The sequence below is a fragment of the Nymphalis io genome, chromosome 15, assembly GCF_905147045.1.
Source record: "Nymphalis io chromosome 15, ilAglIoxx1.1, whole genome shotgun sequence".
In the NCBI taxonomy this organism is placed as follows: Eukaryota; Metazoa; Arthropoda; class Insecta; order Lepidoptera; family Nymphalidae; genus Nymphalis; species Nymphalis io.
The window spans coordinates 11,971,906-11,992,856 of NC_065902.1; the positions used below are offsets into that span (position 1 = coordinate 11,971,906).

The 20,951-nt window shown below is 39.3% G+C and overlaps 1 protein-coding gene across 1 annotated transcript in view; it reads left to right on the top strand.

The window, feature by feature from the left end:
* LOC126773775 (unconventional myosin ID) overlaps positions 1 to 20,951 on the top strand; it is a 39,181-nt gene that overhangs the window by 14,714 nt on the left and 3,516 nt on the right. Inside the window, exons 2-14 of the mRNA XM_050494922.1 lie at positions 8,061 to 8,241; positions 10,094 to 10,215; positions 11,141 to 11,360; positions 12,229 to 12,426; positions 16,871 to 17,110; positions 17,366 to 17,516; positions 17,840 to 17,997; positions 18,272 to 18,393; positions 18,475 to 18,625; positions 18,852 to 19,375; positions 19,470 to 19,762; positions 20,043 to 20,236; positions 20,660 to 20,829. Coding sequence (XP_050350879.1) covers positions 8,061 to 8,241; positions 10,094 to 10,215; positions 11,141 to 11,360; positions 12,229 to 12,426; positions 16,871 to 17,110; positions 17,366 to 17,516; positions 17,840 to 17,997; positions 18,272 to 18,393; positions 18,475 to 18,625; positions 18,852 to 19,375; positions 19,470 to 19,762; positions 20,043 to 20,236; positions 20,660 to 20,829 — 2,724 coding nt within the window. The remainder of the gene's footprint in view (positions 1 to 8,060; positions 8,242 to 10,093; positions 10,216 to 11,140; positions 11,361 to 12,228; positions 12,427 to 16,870; positions 17,111 to 17,365; positions 17,517 to 17,839; positions 17,998 to 18,271; positions 18,394 to 18,474; positions 18,626 to 18,851; positions 19,376 to 19,469; positions 19,763 to 20,042; positions 20,237 to 20,659; positions 20,830 to 20,951) is intronic.

A 20,951-nucleotide genomic window follows, 5' to 3' on the forward strand; every position in this document is an offset into this window, starting at 1 on the left:
GTAAGCATGACAAGAGATTGTTATGAATGTCTGTTAGTGTTAATGCACTATTAAAGCACGAACATCGTGTTACAGTCGGAAATAGATGTTGGAGGCACCAGCTGCGTCACTTCCTGCGATAGCATTCTCGATAGAGCTTAATTCGTTTAAGGTAATACGTATTAGGTACTGCGCTTAAAACATTAATCGTGTTATTTCCATGCGTAAATGTGCGTTGATTTTTTGTTGCGAAACGAATAATAGTCTGAAGTATTTTTAACTAAAATATAAACATAACGCTTTGAGTATGTTGGTATATATATGTATATATTTATAAATAGTGTAACGGCCATATCGTATTTTTCGTTAATGATACAACACTTCACGGTTTTATAGTTAAAAGCTGATCTATTCTCGTCTCCGGTTCACAAATACGATATATATCTTGATACGTAAGTGTCGCAACGACATTATTTCTGTATCTCCGAACGCATTCCGATTTCGATATTAAGAAGATGCAGTATAGAAGTTTTTTCATATCGGATTCTTTATTTATTTTTAAAAATATCAAAATAGAGGTAAGTCATCAGCGATAATAGACGTAATTGGTTATTAAGGACTATTGTTCCTGTGAAAACGTGATGACAAACATTTAATCTGGAAGACATGAAGTGCAGACTATGACTGTTTGGTGGTATATATATATATATATATATCTGATGGGTTTCGTCGTGAAGCTCGTATGGATAAGCACCCAGCTTCCACATGAAATGTTATATCAATAATCGTTTAAGTGAGAGTTGTAAGTGTAACCGCATTATTACGATAATTGTGTGTTTTATTTTTAATATTTTTTGGGCATATTGACTGACTTTCATAGCAAATCATTTATCAGCATGCAATTTTGTGAAATGAGAGCTGAATTACTAAAATAAAGGTCAAGGGTCCACTGGCCATAAACAGATACGTCTAATACGTAACCAAGTAGGGCCAGACGTCCTCGAGGGATCCTGTTTTGGCGCAGCACCCGCTGCACGTTCCTCCCATGTGTTGACACGCTTTCTACCGGCTCACAATGAAGGTCACGTATAGTCGGCGCAGGTGGACGCGTCTCGTTCATACGCTGTTCAAGTTTTGCTCTTCATCTTTAGCGGCATCAGTATGAAATATATAGCTATGAGTATTTTTTCACGTCCGAGTACAACAACTCATTGCTCATACGGTTCCAAATATTGTGTCACAAACTTGTAGCTTTATTATAATAAACATTGCCATTACTAAAAATTTCATCTTTAAAAAAAAACTCCTCTAATGATTTTTTTTTTAATCTTATATTCTTCAAGAAGTAAATTGAATTTTAATTTTTATAATGCAATCAGTTGAAATATTGTTTTTCCAGACACCAGTAGATGGATTTGAATGTAATGTGGTCGTACTTTGAAACATGTAACACTCATAAATAATCTTTATGATGGAACAAGGTCACCAGGTGGTATTCCATAATTAAATAAATTTAAAGATTATGTCAAAAATCATTAACGGACAAGTAATTTTTATTTTTTCAAGATTATATACCTATATGACAGTAAATATGCGAATTATGTTGTTGTTTTTCACGCAATGAATATTTCAAATGTAATTGTAAATAATTAATATATGTATTACAATTTCTATAAAAGAGTAATTGCTTAGGTTTGTAACGGTTTTTTCAATAGAGCTTATAATAAATTCGGAACAGATGTACATTTAATTATTTCATTTAAGATGTCAATTCAAAAGCTTATAAGAAGGCTCTAGAACAGAGATTGAATTTGATTTTCATTGTTGGTATCTTAACGCTGCCGATTCTATTCGATAGAATACCTATCTGTATATACTAATATTTTAAATGCGAAAAAAACTGTCTGTCTGTTATGCTTTTTCGACAATAAACTACTAGACCAATTTCGATGAGGTTTTTGTATGGGGTAAGCTTTTATTTCAAGAAATTTTTACCTAATACCCCCTTCTTCATCTATAATATAACGCGATCGAATTCATGGTCGAAAACTAGCTTAAAATATTTCTATTTGTTTGTTATGTGTTTGGATAAAAAGGTTACAGAGAGTAGTTTATCTGACTGTGATTCACTGGTACTGGAAGAAATATAAAGCAATGCTTACACTGTAATTACACTGGGTCACTCACCATTCAATTTGGTACACAGTGATATAAACTCATTTGTTTTTGGAAGCTAAGAATAGAGTACTATGATTATTAGAGTAGTATTATTGCGTTCTTAATGAAGTATTTTATGTGGATTAATTTTTTCTTTTTTAAATGATCGATGGAAATAAAGGGATCGATTCACATGGGCGTACACAAAGCCCTTGCACCATGAAATTTATGATTAAGTTTGTTTTTTTTTTATTCCCGATTAGATTCAATTTCGAGTGTGTTAAATATTCATATTTCTATTATTCGTTTACCAGGAACTAATTTAAATCAAATCAAATTTGATGAGTAATGTTTTTAAAATTAAGTATGGCGGTTGTTTACACTCGACTTGACACTAGTCATAACCATTTATGTTTTGTGATATTCAATAACGTATATTTTTCTAGACGAAATCAAAATATACTTTGTTCAAGTAGGCTCTTATTTTTATAAGCACTTTTAAATCGTTCGGCTTGCGATGGATTCAACCGAAAGAATCTTTACATTAGTCATATTCGTTATAAATACAATTAAAATATATAATATAATAATATACTGGGACAATATTCACACACGGCCATCTGATCCCAAATTAAGTAGAGCTTGTACTTTGGAAACCAGACAACTGATATACTACTTTTCTTTTGTAAATATATACTTAAATAGATAATTACACCCAGACTCAGGACAAACAGACATGTTCATGCACACAAATGACTTCCTGGGTGGGAATCGAACCCACAACCTTCGGCGAGAAAGACAAATATCTACCAAACACACCAGCCGGCCCGTAATGTATATATACTACACGTTTTTACCCACATTGAATGTGCATTTATTATTTATAGGCCTTACGTTGTTTACTGGGTGAACGATTAAACAATGCTGTGTCTTCTTCTTTCGAATGTCAAATCAATGATGACAGAAAGAGAGAAATTAGCGTTTAACTAAACGTCGCTAAGTCGCTAAGCAACGTTGTTTGAAAACACGAACATTAAATTTATTATATGGTAAATTAAATATGATGCCGATATAATTATGCTATCGGATAATAGTCGTATAGTGGGTGTGTGGGACTCCCTCAGCGGAAGAACTGCATCCCTCACTCGTGAAAACATAAATCCTCACGGTGATACGCTATTTTGATGTGCGTATCCTTTAAACGTTATAATCATAGTTACCAATATCGCATATCAATTACTGCAAATTCACCTAAGTGATCAGTAAGACTATTCAAATTCTAATAAGAGCAAACTCGAAGCTCACCGCAGAAATAGGTCGCGGAATGTTAGAGTGATATGCGACATTGACCATAATAGTTATAACATTTCAAGAGTACACGCATCACAATAGTATTTTTTTATAGAATAGGAAGGCGGACGAGCATATGGGCCACCTGATGGTAAGTGGTTACCAAACGCCCTTAGACATTGGCATTGTAACGTAATTCTTACATAGCCAATGCGCCACCAACCTTGGGAACTAAGATTTTATGTCCCTCGTGCCTGTAATTACACTGGCTCACTCACCTTCAAACCGGAACACAACAATACCAAGTACTGCTGTTTTGCGGTAGAATATCTGATGAGTGGGTGGTACCTACCCAGACGAGCTTGCACAAAGCTCTACCACCAGTAAAAACCACCATAAGTACCATGAGTAATGACGAGAATTTATTATTACAGAAGAGATCTACAGCACTCAAGTCTCGATTGTTTTTCGTTTTCAAGATCTGGTAAAGGTTTCAGATAATAATTGTTTAAGTCTTACAGTTTTTTTTTGTTATTGATGACTCACATTGAACAACATGGTATGCAAAGATATCGTATCAATATTCAACATTTGTGTTGTGTTATCAGCTGTATCGTGCACCTAATCTTATAGCAGATAATACACTTGAAACTAAAGGTATGTCTGGGTATATTGATTAAGTGGTATTGACTGCAAATGAAAGGCAAAAAATATACCATCCATTTACGAAGTCGATACCAAACTAAATATACTTACATTGGTCCAAGACTTTTTTATTTGGCATCATCATGATCCTCTTTTCGTCCGCAGCTGGACATAGGTATCTCCAATCACCACTTTTATTTGTATTAAATTTTATTAATTAATGTATTCTTATTGTCTGCCTTATTAGTCTTACCGCTAACTTATGTATAAGGCCGCATGAAAAGGTTCACGAGAAATTCTTCGAAGCAGCTGTTGGCCGTACTGCGTTATTTACTGCGTTTAGTGTTCACCTCCAGGGCTCACTTTTAAGATATTTTATGCTCTTACGTTAGCAATGACCTGACCGACGACGATAGCCAATAGGTTCCTAAAGCTTGACGGTCCTTATACCATTAAAATATTAAGGGTTTTGTGGCTTCGAAATAATTATAAATAACTACGATACTAAAAATTAATTGTTTCCTGTAGACACTCGAGTAACTTATAAACGTCCCACTGTCACAATAGTCTACTCTTTTATTAAATGGTCTTTTAAATTAACACATTAACAAAAGAACAAAATAAAGAGGCCTGACCACGTGTAACTTACCCGAATATTGTGGGTTCAAATTTGGGCAAATACTAGTAAATTTTAACGTGCTAAATTTTTGTTTGAAAGTCATCTCGTGCTCAGCGTTGAAGGAAAACATTGCAACCTGCACGGTCTTATTCCACCAACCCGCATCAGAACAGCGTGATGGTCGAATAAGGTTACACCTCGTAGGACTTAGTCCAGTGGTAAATTTACAGGCAGACACTTCGCTGATTTACTTTACACATGAAAGAACATTTTTACGAGTTAGGAGTGACATAAGTATATCTTGGGCATGAATCACTTTTAAATTATGTTATTTCTCTATGATTCATCGTCATTAGCATCGCTGTAGCATACTTTGTCACAACACCCATAATATTATGTATAGATTATGGCCTTACTTATAAAACCTTGTTTAGCCTTTTTAAACAATGCTATCTTCCTCGTTCGAATGTCAAATCAATGATGATAGAAAGTAAGAAATCATTGCTTAACGGGTTTAAACTCTAAACGTTTGTAGGTAAGGCTGTTATATAATATATTTATAAAGTTTTACAACATTATTTTCAATTCGTACTAAACATTTGTAAATAAAAACGGTTCGTGTTTATTTGTAAACGTTAAAATTATCCTTTTACTGTTGGATATCATGTGTAACTGTAATGTAATTTAAATAGCATTATATATGTATATAATATAAAAAAATATGTAAGTCATTGATATATTTAACCTCTCCGTGCCGGTAGTTGATCTTGAACTAAAAACCGGCCACGGAGGCGCGTGGGCAATGCGCTGACGTCACCAGCACAACTTTTGAACTTGACAATCGAACACCAAGTACAACACTGATGAATTATTCGCAATTCTAGTCCTTATATAAAAGTCTAGAAGAGCTAAATTGCAATATCGTTGCCGACGTGATGCATAATTGTAACTTTTAGTTTGTTTATACATGATATGGTAATGAAAACGTGAAGTTATGAGAGAACTATTTTACGATATGCTAATTCGTCCATTTAAAAACGAAACGTCAAATATGTCCCTTCTTATCTTATGTAATGATTTATGTATTGATTGTTTTATTTATAATTTATTGTAAATAAATAAAAACCCTCTGTAAGTGCGGTTTTTTTATATTGTAGGTTGGCGGACGATCATATGGGCCACCTGATGGTAAGTGGTCACTAATGCCCTTAGACATTGGCATTGTATGAAATGTTAACCATCGCTTACATCGCCAATGCGCCACCAACCTCGGGACTAAGATGTTATGTCCCTTGTGCCTGTAATTACACTGGCTCACTCACCCTTCAAGCCGGAACACACTAATAACAAGTACTGCTGCGGTAGAATATCTGATGAGTGAGTGGTACTCAGACGGGCTTGCACTAAGCCCTACCACCAGTAAAATACCAACGGTTGATTCATTCTTATATTAAAATTGCGAATGTATCACTGCCTGACATTGTCTGTTTTACACGCCTTCACGGCAACAACCATAGAATCGATTTTGATGAATTTTAGTATGACGCAAGCTTGAACCCTTATGTATACATAAATTTTACACGTACATTTTTTATACCTAACACGCGAGTGAAAACTTGTTAAATTATAAGTGCATATTTAAATATTATTGTAGTTAAAAATTATATTTTCAAAAGCATTAATCATATTTTATAAAATTTTCTATTTTTTTTTGTTGCCAGTTCAACGACACTATATGTATCGTAACTTTAACAACAGATATAATTAAAATCTCCAACTTGAATTACATGCGAGTGTGATGCGTTGCGAATTGCAGCGTTACTAAGTGTTACGTTGCTAGCAACAAAACGAAGAGTAAATGTAGTATTTAGGTCGTGTCATTTGACGCACGACACGACGCCCCGAGATTCCCGACGGTCGCCGTTTTAATGATCGCGTTGCATTTCTTGCGAAATTATCAGATTCCTGTACGAATTGCTTCAGATTACGTACAGTTAAAACACATCGGACAAATAATTCCGCTTATTCGTATGAAATGTGCATACGACATTTTATCTATTATTATCTTCGAAATTAACATTGGTAAAGTGACTTTAATACATGCTAATCTCTTTAAACCCAAACATAAGAACGACATAGTTATATATTTTTATTAAATAAATTGTCATTTGTCCGGAATCGACAGTCGGGTATTGTTTTTTTTTTTAATTGTACTTAAATTATTTCAATTATTGTCAAATTATCTCTCTATTTGAAGATGAGAAATTGACCCGTTGTTGTGATATTATTATAGTAATTAAAGATGTATTGTAAACTAGTTTCCGCCCCCAACTTCGCCTGCGTATGTGGGAAGTGGAGTCAGACGTTAGGTACACTCAATGTCTTTTTCTGTATCCAGGACAATGTATGCAAAATTTCATTTCATGTAATTTATGATTGCTCAATTCAAATGAAATGTAATTCTAAATGTTAGAGAAATAAAGTATTTAAATTACAATGTTCATGACAAACCATTTCAAAAGGAATTATAAAATCCTTTGAATAGAATAGATATCAGCTTAGCATAAGCGCTTTCGTAGCGTAAGCGGTTCAGTTATTAAGGTTACTCCGTGTCTTTATGATTTATGCTCTTTGACGGTGATTACTCCGAGTGCTGACATGCAAGCCGGGCTTCAGGTCAACGACCCCAGGGTTATGAATTTTGGCACACGAGACAAAAAATATAAAACTTAAAAGAGAGGCCATATTGAATGTCGCTTTGTGTCTGAATGTCGCATATGTTTCGGTATATTTATTGGAATTCAAGTGTCAATTACATTGATTTATTTATTTATAGATTAAAAATATTATATTCGCGTATTAAAACATATAATAAGAGAAAAATACCGTAATAGTATTATCTGATATGTATATATATAACCAGCGTACCTAACTATGTACTTGGTTTGATTAGGTAAAGTTTAAGGTAAGTTTTTAGGAACACATATAAATCATTTAGGAACAATAATCGAAATATATATGTCGTACATATATAAATATAGTTTATATTAAAGTATTTATTTAAGAATAAAAGGCTCTAAATATTAAAATAAAAAAAGAGTAAAGTTTATTAATGCTGATGTTATATGCGCAGCTCTATTAACACGTATAAAAAGTATCTACTGTGTTTCTTTGTCGGGTATTTATATTTATTTGATCTTGTTAAATCAACAATCAAATGTACGTAGACGACTACCAACTTAAAACAGGTTTATTTTAATTTTCGATATAAATCGTTTCGCAGAAAGACTCACTAAATAGAAACATATTACTGCGAATAAACACAATGTTAAGTACTGTATAAACAATTTTAATGATTTTATATTTTCAGATTCCAACACAACAAAATATACACATACATTGGCGAGGTGCTAGTGTCCGTCAACCCGTACAAGACCCTCGACATCTATGGCCAGCAACACATGGCGGAGTATAGGGGGAGGGAGATGTTCGAAGTTCCCCCGCACGTGTACGCAGTCGCTGATGCCTGCCAAAGAGTTCTACGACAACAGGTCTGATTAAAATCAATCGATTTATTACATTTAAAATTTCCTTAATCTCGTTATGTACATATTATGAAACAAAGTGTCCCGCCGCATAAACCATAAGAGTTTTATGTATTACGATACAAAAGTTTTATATAGATCATTATTCTGTCCGTGTAAAGCAGGAGCGGCTAATTTTAAATAACCTCTTTTGACGGAGGCCGTATTGTTGACGACTGTTGTCATATCATAAATGTGCAGCGTTTAGTGTCCATTGTTTTGTCGTTGGCGCGCGTTCGCCAACCGACTACCTTTAAAGTATTGTTGTAGCTATAATTATAGTAACAAATAAACAAAGCTTAAGACCACCTGCGTGTCGTAATGTCTTTGTATGTAATTTACATATTAGTATTTTTTTTTTATAGAATAGGAAGGTGGACGAGCATTTGGGCCACCTGATGGTAAATGGTCACCAACGCCCATAGACATTGTAAGAAATGTTAACCATCGCTTACATCACCAATGCGCCACCAACCTTGGGAACTAAAATGTTATGTCCCTTGTGCCTGTAATTACACTGGCTCACTCACCCTTCAAACCGGAACATAACAATACCAAGTACTGCTGTTTTGCGGTAGAATATCCGATGAGTGGGTGATACCTACCCAGACGAGCTTGCACAAAAAATGTATGGAACTATGTATTATTAGTAAAGTAACAGCGAATGTCCTAGTGCTGGGCAAAAGGCTGTCTCTCCTTCCGAGAAGAAGCTTTGGAGCATATTCCACGATGATGCACAGATTCCGGTTGGTGTATACATATGTGCCAGAATTTCATCCGGGATATTTTACTCTGTTCCTTGTGATAAATTATAAACCCAAATTAAACACCGAGTTTGTATCCGTTATTTTCTGTTAATATTCATGTTTTCCAGCTACTGAACATCTCACCCCAAATAATAATAATAGTCGATTTTTTTTCCAAAATTTCCTAGAAAATTATTGCAAGTATTTAAAAAAAGTATTGCAATTTAACAATCTTATTCGTACTTATTATTATTAATTAAACATTTTGCCAATTAATTTTATCATAACATATTAATGTCCATGAAACTTTAATGAGCGATAATGAAACAGGATGATAGAGGTTTAAATGTTCCTAAATTATTTAATGATAATAATAAATGATCTGTTCGTAATTATTTTAAGAATAATAATAAATTTAAAATTAAATTAAAGCAGCATGGTGAAGTTAGCTCCAAACCTTCTCAAAAGAAACAAATGAACAAGCCCAACAGTGGGATATCGACAGGCTTTAATTTTGCATACAATGCGACAGACCTTACACTACATTAAGGTTATAAATGCAGTGAATATTATTAAGCTAAGACTTGAGAGAATTAGTTAACTCAACATAAATATTTTAAGTAGTAGGATCGTAAAGATTTAAGGTTGTGTAATAAGAGACTTCGGCAAAGATGAAGGGTAGTAAATGTCGTGTCGTATTTGAAATGGGTTAAAATTTTCCTTAAAAATCTGGACTAAAATACAGGTGTTATGATGATGAATGTGAGCTCGTTTCTGAAGATGTTTTTCAAGTATATGTATAGCCTTTTCAAACCACAAGAGGATTAAAGTCAAATAAACAACTTTGATATTTTGCGAGGTTTGAATCCGAAAATATCTGCTAAGATTCACGCGTTCTAACCACTAGGCCATCTCGGCTCTTTGTTGCCATAACAAATTACAAAAAACACGTAAACTAACCTTTACTAAATAGTGGGAAATGCGTGTTTTTGTAATTAATTAATAACACCGTGAAAATGTGGTCAGACTGGTTTCTATTATATTTGATAATTCGATTGTTGATATTGTTGCAGGGCAGAGACACATGCGTGCTCATATCGGGTGAATCGGGGGCGGGGAAAACGGAGGCCTCCAAGTTTATCATGAAGTACATCGCCGCCAACACCATGCAGGTACACAGGGAATATATTGACAGGTAACGACATTTCTATTACTGACTTCTTAGTTGTAGATCGAACATTTATAAACGGCGGTGACTACTTACCATGTACAGTACAGTACTTACTATATACATGCCCGTTTCGCCACACTAGACGAGCACTGCTTATTAAACTAGCTAGCTCGCTCGCTAGCTCACAAAGATGCAGTTTCCTAGGTTTAAATCTTGGGTCAGGATTAGAAATAAGTATTTTTTGTATTTTTTTAAATATCATAGGATGGGCTACCTGATGGGAAGTGGTCATTACTGCCTATAGACATTGGCGCCTTAAGAAATACTCAAGTCAATGCGCCAACCTTAGGAGTTAAGATGTTACGTCCCTTCTACCTATAGTTACACTGGCTCACTTAATCTTCCAACCGGGATACAACAATGAGATGAGATGAGTAGGTGATACCTATCCAGAAGTGAGTGATTATGAAAAAAGGTACATTTGATGCGTCCGTGACGTTCACGATGGGTGCATTGTATTACAAATTGTCACCGTTTGAGCAACCGCATTAGCGCACATTTAACCTTGCAACAGATAATCTTAATGTCGTCATGTAATCGTGAGCGATGCGCACTTACATTTTACTGTTTTATTTTATTGTATTGTGTATATCATTCTATTGAAAATAATTTCTATATAATTATATAGAAATTTCGAAAATTCTCAGTAGGCCTGGTCAATTCGTTGGTTCTGAAATCATACCGGTCGTGTTGGATTGCCGCCCCATTGGATTATGAGAGTTGGGGAATAGAGAGAACACCTGTTTGCACACACGTTTGTACACTATAATGTGTCCTGAGCAGTTGGCTAATCTTTCTTGATATTGGCAGCTGTGCTGGAGATCGACCAAGAGGACATCATCATATAAATAAAACGATTAAATTTAAATAATTGAAACTTTTTCCGCAGAGTAAAAAACGTCTTAATTCAATCGAATTCAATTCTGGAGACGTTCGGAAATGCCAAGACAAATCGAAATGACAACTCGTCCAGATTCGGCAAATATATGGACATCCACTTCGACTACAAGGGAGATCCTGTGGGGGGTCATATCAGTAATTATCTCCTGGAGAAGAGTCGGGTTGTCAACCTGCAACCGGGTGAAAGGAACTTCCATGCTTTTTATCAGGTATGTTAAAGTTCTACCACCAAGTACACTTACAGTAACAGTACAGCAACAGCCTGTTAGTGTCCCACTGCTGGGCTAAGGCCTCTTCTACATTTTGAGGAAAAGGTTTAGCTTATTCCACCACGCTGCTCCAATGCGGGTTGGTAAAATACACATGTGGCAGAATTTCAGTGAAATTAGACGCATGCAGGTTTCCTCACGATGTTTTCCTTCACCGTCAAGCACGAGATGAATTATTAGATTCACGCGTTCTTACCACTAGGCCATCTCGGCTTATTATATATATAATAAGTATATTTGAAGAAAGCTCGATATATTTCGGAGAGACGACGGTTAATAATGATAGGTCATTATCATCGTCATTGACGTGACGTCACGTACTGATGTAAAGTATCATTGTGATCGGTGATGATTAAATCTAAACAATAAGTAAGTATTACGTTATAGTATACAGCTACACCTGATATTACACCTGTGTGTACAAACATTGGATTACATTGATATGTTATTGTTCTAGAATTATCTTGTAGCTTAATGTTATTGATATGATCATGTAAACTGGTAAATGTTTGTACACATTACCTAAACATACACCGAAAATGTAAATTTTGCATGATTGAAATGTTCCCAAGGTTGGTGGCGCATTGGCGATGTAAGCGATGGTTAACATTTCTTACAACGCCAATGTCTATGAGCATTGGTGACCACTTACCATCATATGCTCGTCCGCCTACCTTTATAAAAAAAATAACTAAACTAGAACCGTGATGGCAGAGTGATACATATAATTAACTACAGAAAAATTGTATATACACGCACATTTTTAATAGCATTCTTATTCGTATTAATATTATCAATTTTCTTTTAGCTTCTCAGCACGAATACAACGCATGCGAAGAAATTTGCCCTCAACTCAAGTTCGGTGTACAAGATCCTGGGCAACGAACGAGCGACCGCACAGGACTCTAGGCTCTATAACGTTACGAATAGTGCTTTTAATGCATTGGGCTTTCCACCTGCCGTCGTGGATAATATTTGGAGTATTGTAGCTGGAGTTATTTTACTGGTGAGTTATTAATAAAACGAAAACGAGTCAGAAACGAAAATATAACGTTGTGCCGAAATTCAATCTTGAAGTTTTACTTCAATCGCGGCCATAGAAGTTCAAAATTGCCGAAACTGATATCTTATATTAAGAGATTGAATGTAGCAAGCTTGACCCCGTCTTAATGGTTAAACAAGTAACCCCATTAGGTTAAGTTAATTACAGCACGTTCGATGTTAAGGTTAAAGTTACAACGTGGCTAGTGGATTGCGACTATAAAGATCGTATAGACTGTCCCGTATTGCCTTATACGACTGCAGATCATACCAGTGGGTTCGTCCAGGTGCTTTTGTCAAAAGTTTCCAATTGTTACCAGTCCCTTGGATAGCACGTAAAACAGTCATTTCTGTATCTGATGAGTTATAATAAGAGCGGGAAGTAGAGTTCAACTATGTTCGTGATCACGCTTGTGTGCTATAATATCCTATGTGTGCTATAATATAATATATATATATATATATATATATTAACGCCTAAAGATATTGTCATTGTAAGAAATGTCAACCATCGCTTACGTCACCAATGCGCCACCAACCTTGAGAACTAAGATATGTCCCTCTGTAGTTACACTGGCTAGTTATATCAGGAAGACATCAATATATAATTAATATTTTTTTTGTTATTGATACTATCGATGATAATTCATTGGTTTTCACTCGGACAAATATTGTGTTTGAATATAAATTATGAATTTATAATGTCACGCAGGCCGGTGATGTCTTGTTCATGAACAATTGAGGAGTTGTTTATTGCGATTATCGCGTTATCCATACAATTATTTAACATAATGAAAGGATTTGCATTGCGTTAGTAGACTTACGTCAAGTATGAAAAATGTGATGACGTTCAGTTTACGGTTAAGTCCCCAATTAATGTTAATATTAGACGATAACATATTTTATCATTTTATTTAATAGCCCGCTGCAATGGCGCTTTAAATTTGTTTATCAATTGTTTGATACGACTGGAGCGTCATTTATTACACTGATAGTAACATCAATCAATCAAACAATCAACAGCCTTTCGTAAGCCACTGCTGGACATAGGCCTCTCCCAAGTTGCGCCAAAGCTCCCGATCTTCCTTCCGCATCCAGTCGGTCCCCGCCATCTTCTTAAGGTCATCGGTCCACCTGGCTGGAGGGCGCCCTACGCTGCATTTGCCGATCCGCGGTCTCCACTCTAGGATTCGTCTGCTCCAACGGCCATCGGTCCTACGACATACGTGACCAGCCCACTGCCACTTAAGCCTGCTAATTTTGCAAGCTACGTCGGTGACTCCAGTTCTTTTTCGGATAATCTCATTTCTGATCTTATCCTTCAAAGATACTCCGAGCATAGCTCGCTCCATAGCACGCTGAGCGACTTTGAATTTGTGGACTAGTCCTGCGGTTAGTGTCCACGTTTCGGCACCGTATGTCATGGCAGGTAAGACGCATTGGTTGAAGACTTTCGTCTTCAAACATTGCGGTATAGACGACGTGAGGACTTGACGAAGATTGCCAAATGCTGCCCATCCCAAGCGAATTCTTCGATTCTTGTCGAAGTTGTTCCTACGGTCTTGTATAACCTATCCTAGGAAGGTATATTCCCTAACAACCTCGAGAGGTTTCCCTTAGACGTATATTGGTCCCGGCACGACATGCCTATTGAACATGACCTTGGTCTTGTCCAAGTTTATACCGAGACCGACACGCCGGGAAGACTCGCTTAGGCTACGCAGCATTTCGGTAAATTGTTCCAGCGACTCTGCTATGATGACGATATCATCGGCAAATCGAAGGTGTGAGATGTACTCGCCGTTTACATTGACTCCATAACCAGTCCAATCCAGTGTCTTGAAAACATCTTCCAACGCGTTGGTAAACAGTTCGGGGATATTACATCCCCCTGTCTCACCCCCCTGCGCAGTTGGATCGCCTTCGTCTTACAGTCCTGGATATGGACAGTCATTGTAGCGGCGTTGTACAGACATCTCAGTACCTCAATATATCTCCAATCGATATGACATCTCTGCAATGAGTCGAGCACTGCCCAGGTTTCGATGGAGTCAAAGGCTTTTTTGTAATCCACAAAAGCTATACACAGCGGCTGATTGTACTCTTCGGTCTTCTGCACAATCTGCCGAACAGTATGGATGTGGTCTACGGTGCTGTAGCCTGATCGAAAGCCGGCTTGCTCTGGGGGCTGGAACTCGTTAAGTCGTCTGGCGAGACGGTTAGTGACGACTCTTGAGATCAGCTTATACACGTGACTCAGGAGGGAGATTGGTCTGTAGTTTTTCAATAGGGTTTTATCACCTTTCTTGAAAAACAGTACCACCTCACTACCGTTCCACGTTTCTGGGGTCTTGCCACGTTCGATGGCGAAATTAAAGAGGCTTGCTAGCTCTTTCAGGACCAGAGTCCCGCCTGCCTTAAGCAACTCTGTTGTGATTCCGTCATCTCCCGGAGCTTTGTTGTTTATAAGCTGTTCTAGAGCCGCCCTAATCTCGCCTTGGTCAACGACCGGGAGCTCCTCGGAGTAATAGCGCGTAAGAGGGGCGCGCTGGTCATCAAGACTGATTCCCACAGGTTTATCCGATCTTGAAGAGAACAACTGCCCATAAAACCTCTCCGACAATCTCAGGCCTAGAGGTAACGACCCCACCATTTTCAGTTTTAAGTTTTGTCAGACGCGGCCACCCAAACTTGCGAGCGAACACTTTCGATCCCCGATTTTGCTCAATCCAAGCCTTGATGGCACGGGTATTGGACCATCGGAGATCACGTCGCGTCAGCGTTTTTATTGTTCGGTTTAAGGCCTTATCTGACAAAAACGATGGTAGTTCTCGTCGTTTCCTCGTGAGCTCGAGTGTCTCAGAGAGTTTTGGTGCGTTGTCTCTTCTCTGTGGCGGAAAATACTTACGGGTAATGTGTTTTGTAGTATTTTGACCAGCGTGTCGGTTTTCTCATCAATACTGCTTACGGTTTCCAACGCGGTGAATTGATTTTGAAGTTCCATTTGGAACTTTTCGGAGCCTTGAGCAGCTTGGAGCATAGTAGGTCTGAGAGTAGACCTCATCATTCTCGATCTTTCGGCTTTGAAGTCGATATTTAGAGTGCCTCGAACCAAGTGGTGATCACTTCCGGTATTAAACCTGTTGATCACTGAGACATCTCTAAATATGTGCCTTTTATTCGAAATGATAAAGTCTATCTCGTTTCTTGTCACGTTATCGGGGCTTTGCCAGGTCCACCTCCTCTGGGGCTTTTTTTGAAAGAAAGAATTCATCATAAAGAGCCCCTGCGCTTCGAGAAAGTTTACCAGCATTTGCCCCCTGTGATTTCTGCAGCCCAAGCCGTAAGGTCCGACTTTCGATTCACCGCTATCTTGTACTCCCACTTTAGCATTAAAGTCTCCCATAACAACATTGTAGTGGGCCTTCGAGGCGTTGTTGAGGGCCTTTGCAATGTCCATGTAAATCGCTTTTACCACATCATCAGAGTATGCCGAAGTTGGCGCATATACCTGTACAACCTGTTTTCAGGGAGTACCTGTCGGAAAGTTTTAGAACAAGGTACGCTACCCGGTTCGACACACTACTGATTTCCACAATGCTGCTAATGAGATCCTTTTTGACTAGAAAACCGACACTACCCTGGGAGAGATTATCACCTTCGCGGAAGTAGAGTAAGTTACCGGACTCTAGAGTTATCGTGTCCTCCCTCTGTCTTCGGACTTCAGATAACCCCAGTATATGCCAGTTTATATGACTTAACTCTACTTCTAATTCGTCAAGGTGATGGTCCAGCCTTCTCGAGCGTCCATTATACGTTGCCATGTTTAGTCGTTTTTTATGGTAGTCTGCCATGAACCGGTGATCGTTCGCACCCCCCGCCCTGCCGATACCGCGACCACTTCCTTAGTCGGGCCTAGCGGGCTTGCTGGTAACTGAGGGCTTTTTTTTTAAACGCATCTACCATCTGGGAGGGTTTGCCCATACTCGCCGCGCTGGGCAGGCGTGTTGGCGAGCGCAGTAGGGGGTTAGGTGGTTTATGGGTGGGATGCTGCTGCCCATCCCCCCTTTTCCCTGTCCTTTAGTCGCCTTTTATGACACCCACGGGATGATATTGGGGGAGTGCAATTCTAAGCCGGCACTCCACGGTAAAATGGTAACATACAATACCATAATTGTAAAAAAGTTTTAATTCTATTAGATGAACAGAACCATGCGTAAACATATAGAATATCAATAGAAATAAGCATTCATTGTAACACTCTATCATTGATTTAATTCTCCATAGCGATCTTAATGTTTTAATATTTTTAGTAATTGCACACTCACCACACACTACTGTACCACACGCAGTATACACATAGTCAGTGTCCGTTCCCTCGCGAAGGCTACTATATAAGTGTGCGGCAGGGCGAGCTGTCGCTGGGCGAGGACGGCGCGGGCCGCGTGTCGGTGGGCGGCCCGCTGCGCCAGTGCGCGGGCGCGCTGGGCGTGGCGGAGCAGGCGCTGACGGCGGCGCTGGCGGGCCGCATCCTGGCGGCCGGCGGGGACCTCGTCAGCAAGGAGCACTCGCAGTCCGACGCCGACTACACGCGCCTGGCGCTGGCCAAGGCCGCCTACGACAGGCTCTTCACGTGGATCGTGCAGCAGGTGGGCGAGGCGGGACCGAAGCTGATAGCTGAGGGACTATTATTCTTGTTTATACCAGTAACAATAACGATTCATTTGTTTTTTCTGGTGAAAATATCTTCAAGTAACACAGGTGACCTGTTTTTTTTTCAGTATAAATGTGTGTATTCGTTCCATTAAGGATAAACTATTATTATATATTACCAATATAATTCTTTCATACGGAAACCACTTTGTAAAGAAATAAAGATATTTTATATAAGCTCTCATTTTCAGATCAACAAAAAAATCGAAGCGCCAGAGAACACGTACAAAAGCTCACTAATCGGCGTGCTAGATATATACGGCTTCGAGATCTTCGACACGAACAGCTTCGAACAGTTCTGCATCAACTACTGTAACGAGAAGTTGCAGCAACTATTCATTGGTAAATTAAATTATCGCATAAGAATCAATTCATTTGAAAGATTCATTTGTTCCCCCTAGGCCCCCTCCCTTGTCACGTATTCTATCGCTAAACAGCAACTTAGTATCGTTGTTATGTTAGGGTTAGTTAATATTTCTTACTGATGTATGTAAATATCATCTGACATATTTGTGGGGTTGTTTTAAAATCGAGAACGAGCAGAGTTATAAGAATAAGTGAAGCAATTGAAAAATCTTCTAAAGGTAGTCTGTTTTTGAACCCCGCTATTATAGTTACACTGAAATTGACTATAAAAGTACAACAATTTAAGGTCTATCTTCCAGAGCTGGTATTAAAACAAGAACAGGAGGAATACGCCCGCGAGGGTATCCAGTGGACTCCCGTGCAGTACTTTAATAACAGGATCATCTGTGAGCTGGTGGACGCGCCGCACCAGGGCATCATCGCCATCATGGACGAGGCTTGCTTGAACCCTACCAAGGTACTAGCTCAAGTTTATTTTATTTTTTAATCTTGTATAAAAACTAATCCTTAAAAATATTAAGAATTCCGTAGGGATCTAGTTTGAGTCATGTCTCAATTATAGTTCATGTTAATGATAACATATTGTTAAGTTATAGTATAACTTTTTTTTTTTTGAATAAAGAAAATTATGAAATTATTTTATATAAACTTGGCAAGATAAGGTTTCAAGTCCCGGTTTAATACAAACTATAAGAAAGTTTTATGAATAAAAAAATATACTTTGTCGATAGATATCTGATGCACAATTGCTGGAGGCGATGGACAAGAGGCTAAATGGACACAAACACTACACGTCCCGTCAACTCTGTCCGACAGATAAGAAACTCAAACATGGCGTCGATTTTCGGATAACGTAAGTTTTATATGACTCTTAAATAACTTTATAATGATATTATATAATACATTTATATTATAAATAATATATCTCTCGCAGGCACTACGCGGGAGACGTGACGTACGCCGTGACGGGCTTCATGGACAAGAACAAGGACTCGCTGTGGCAGGACCTCAAGCGCCTGCTGCACGCCTCGAGCAACGACGCGCTGCGGGACATGTGGCCCGAGGGGGCGGCGCGCCTGCAGCAGGTGGGCTCCGCTTGTAGCCTATCACTATGCCCGATATGCTATATTACAAAACAAAAAAAATGTTTGATGTCGTTTTGCTTGGTTCCATGCAATCAGATATTATGGTTACTTTTATTTAACTACAACGCAAAATCGTAATCGAGTCGGAAAATGTGAGTCTTATATCTGTATGACGTCGGCCACATGTTACCAACATTAAATCGATCTCATATTTAATAATTCTCAGACGTCGAAGCGCCCCCCGTCCGCGGCCAGCCTGTTCCGCAGCTCCATGTCGGCGCTGGTGGCCGGCCTCACCAGCAAGGAGCCGTTCTACGTGCGCTGCGTGAAGCCGAACCCCGTGCAGTCGCCCAACATGTGGGACGAGCAGCTGGTGCGGCACCAGGTGGCCTACCTGGGGCTGGTGGAGAACGTGCGCGTGCGGCGCGCCGGGTTCGCGTCCCGCCAGCGCTACGACCGCTTCCTGCAGCGCTACAAGATGCTGTCGCAGTACACGTGGCCCAACTTCCGCGGCGCGGGCGCGCGCGACGCCGTGGCCGTGCTGCTGCGCGACCTGCAGCTGGCCGACGTGCAGTTCGGCCACACCAAGCTGTTCATCCGCAGCGCGCGCACCGTGCACGCGCTGGAGGCGGCGCGCGCCGACCTCGTGCCGTCCATCGTCGTGCTGCTGCAGAAGCTGTGGCGCGGCACGCTGGCGCGCATCAAGTACCGCAAGATGAAGGCCGCCATCGTCATCTACAACGCTTGGAAGTTTGTATATTATTTCACTTTTCCGATTCATTTTTGCTCACATTTTAGTAGACCTAAAATTACCTAATTTCTCTTGTCCTTCTCCCTTGTCCAGACGCTACCGCTTCCGCCGCTACATCGGGTCGCTCCAGAGCGAGCTGCAGCGCAACCGCGGCGTGATACGGCGCTGGCCCCCCGGTGGCGGCCGCGCGGCCCCCATGCTGCAGGGGGCCTACCGTCGCTGGCGCGCGTACCTCACGCTGCGCGCCGTGCCCTGCGAGCAGTGGCCGCAGCTGAAGCTCAAGATCTGCGCCGCCAGCGCGCTGCGCTCGCGTCGCCCGCAGTGGGGCGCCACCCGCGAGTGGAGGGGAGACTATCTGGCTCTCGACTCGTATAATAACAAAGCTGGTGAGTTTGGATCATGTATATCTCAAGTGGCTTTGATAACGCGATAATATAAATTAAATTGTAACTTATGTTCTATATATTTAATTCTACATAAATATGCTTCGAACGATTGGGCACCTTGTAATTTTCTGTCAACCTAACTACTTATGCTTTTTTCTGTTTGTTGATCATTCATTTAAGTTTAATTTCGCTTTTTCTTCCAAATTATTCACATTCACTCATTAATTCATTCATACGCATATATGAATAATATAATGATGAAAATTTTATTAATTTCCAGCGACATACCGATCAGCGATGTCGAATCTCCAACGATCGCAGAACATCGGCAAGGCGCTCTTCTCGTGCAAGATCCACAAGTTCAACCGCTACAACAAGCTGGCCGAGAGATGTCTGCTCATAACGGAATCAGCGATATACAAACTGGACGCTAATTCCTTTAAGCCTTTGAAGAAACCCACTCCGATCACAGAGGTGGGATATTTCGTTCATTATAAAATTTTACTGATGTGCACTATTTTCTTTTCTTATTATATTTGGTAAGCGGAATTGGCAAATTTGGTAAGCGGATTTGGCCACCTGATTCTAAGTGGTTACCGCTGCCTATATAGATATTGGCTATGTAAAAAATATTATCCATTCCTTACATCACCGATGCGTAACCTTCAAAATTAAGAAATTGAGTCGCATTTAATTAAATTGGCTCATATGCCCTTCAAGGCGCAACACAAGAGTACTATAATAGAAAGTGTTATTTGACGGTAGAATACTTAGACTTGCACAAAGTTCCACAGCTTACAAGCTCTATCAACTGCGCCATGTTCTTAATTATTCCATGGAAAATTGTATTTTCAACATTTTGTCAATTGTTAATTTAATATGACTCTTCGTTCGTAGGTTGGAGCAGTGCGCGTGATGAGTAGCGAAGCGCAGCTTGTGGTTATCAGTGTGCCGTCGGCGCGCAACGACTTGGTGGTGGGGGTGGTACCACCGACGCCCGAGCCCCCCACTGCCGCGGCAGACTTGCTCGGCGAGCTGATCGGCGTGCTGGCGCATCGCTACAATCTGTAAGTGTCGATAACAGTGATGCCTCCGTTTAACATTCTGGATATATTATGTTTACATTCTTTTTTCAAATCATAAACAATCAAATCATATCAATAGTACTGAGAAATTGCATTGCAAATTG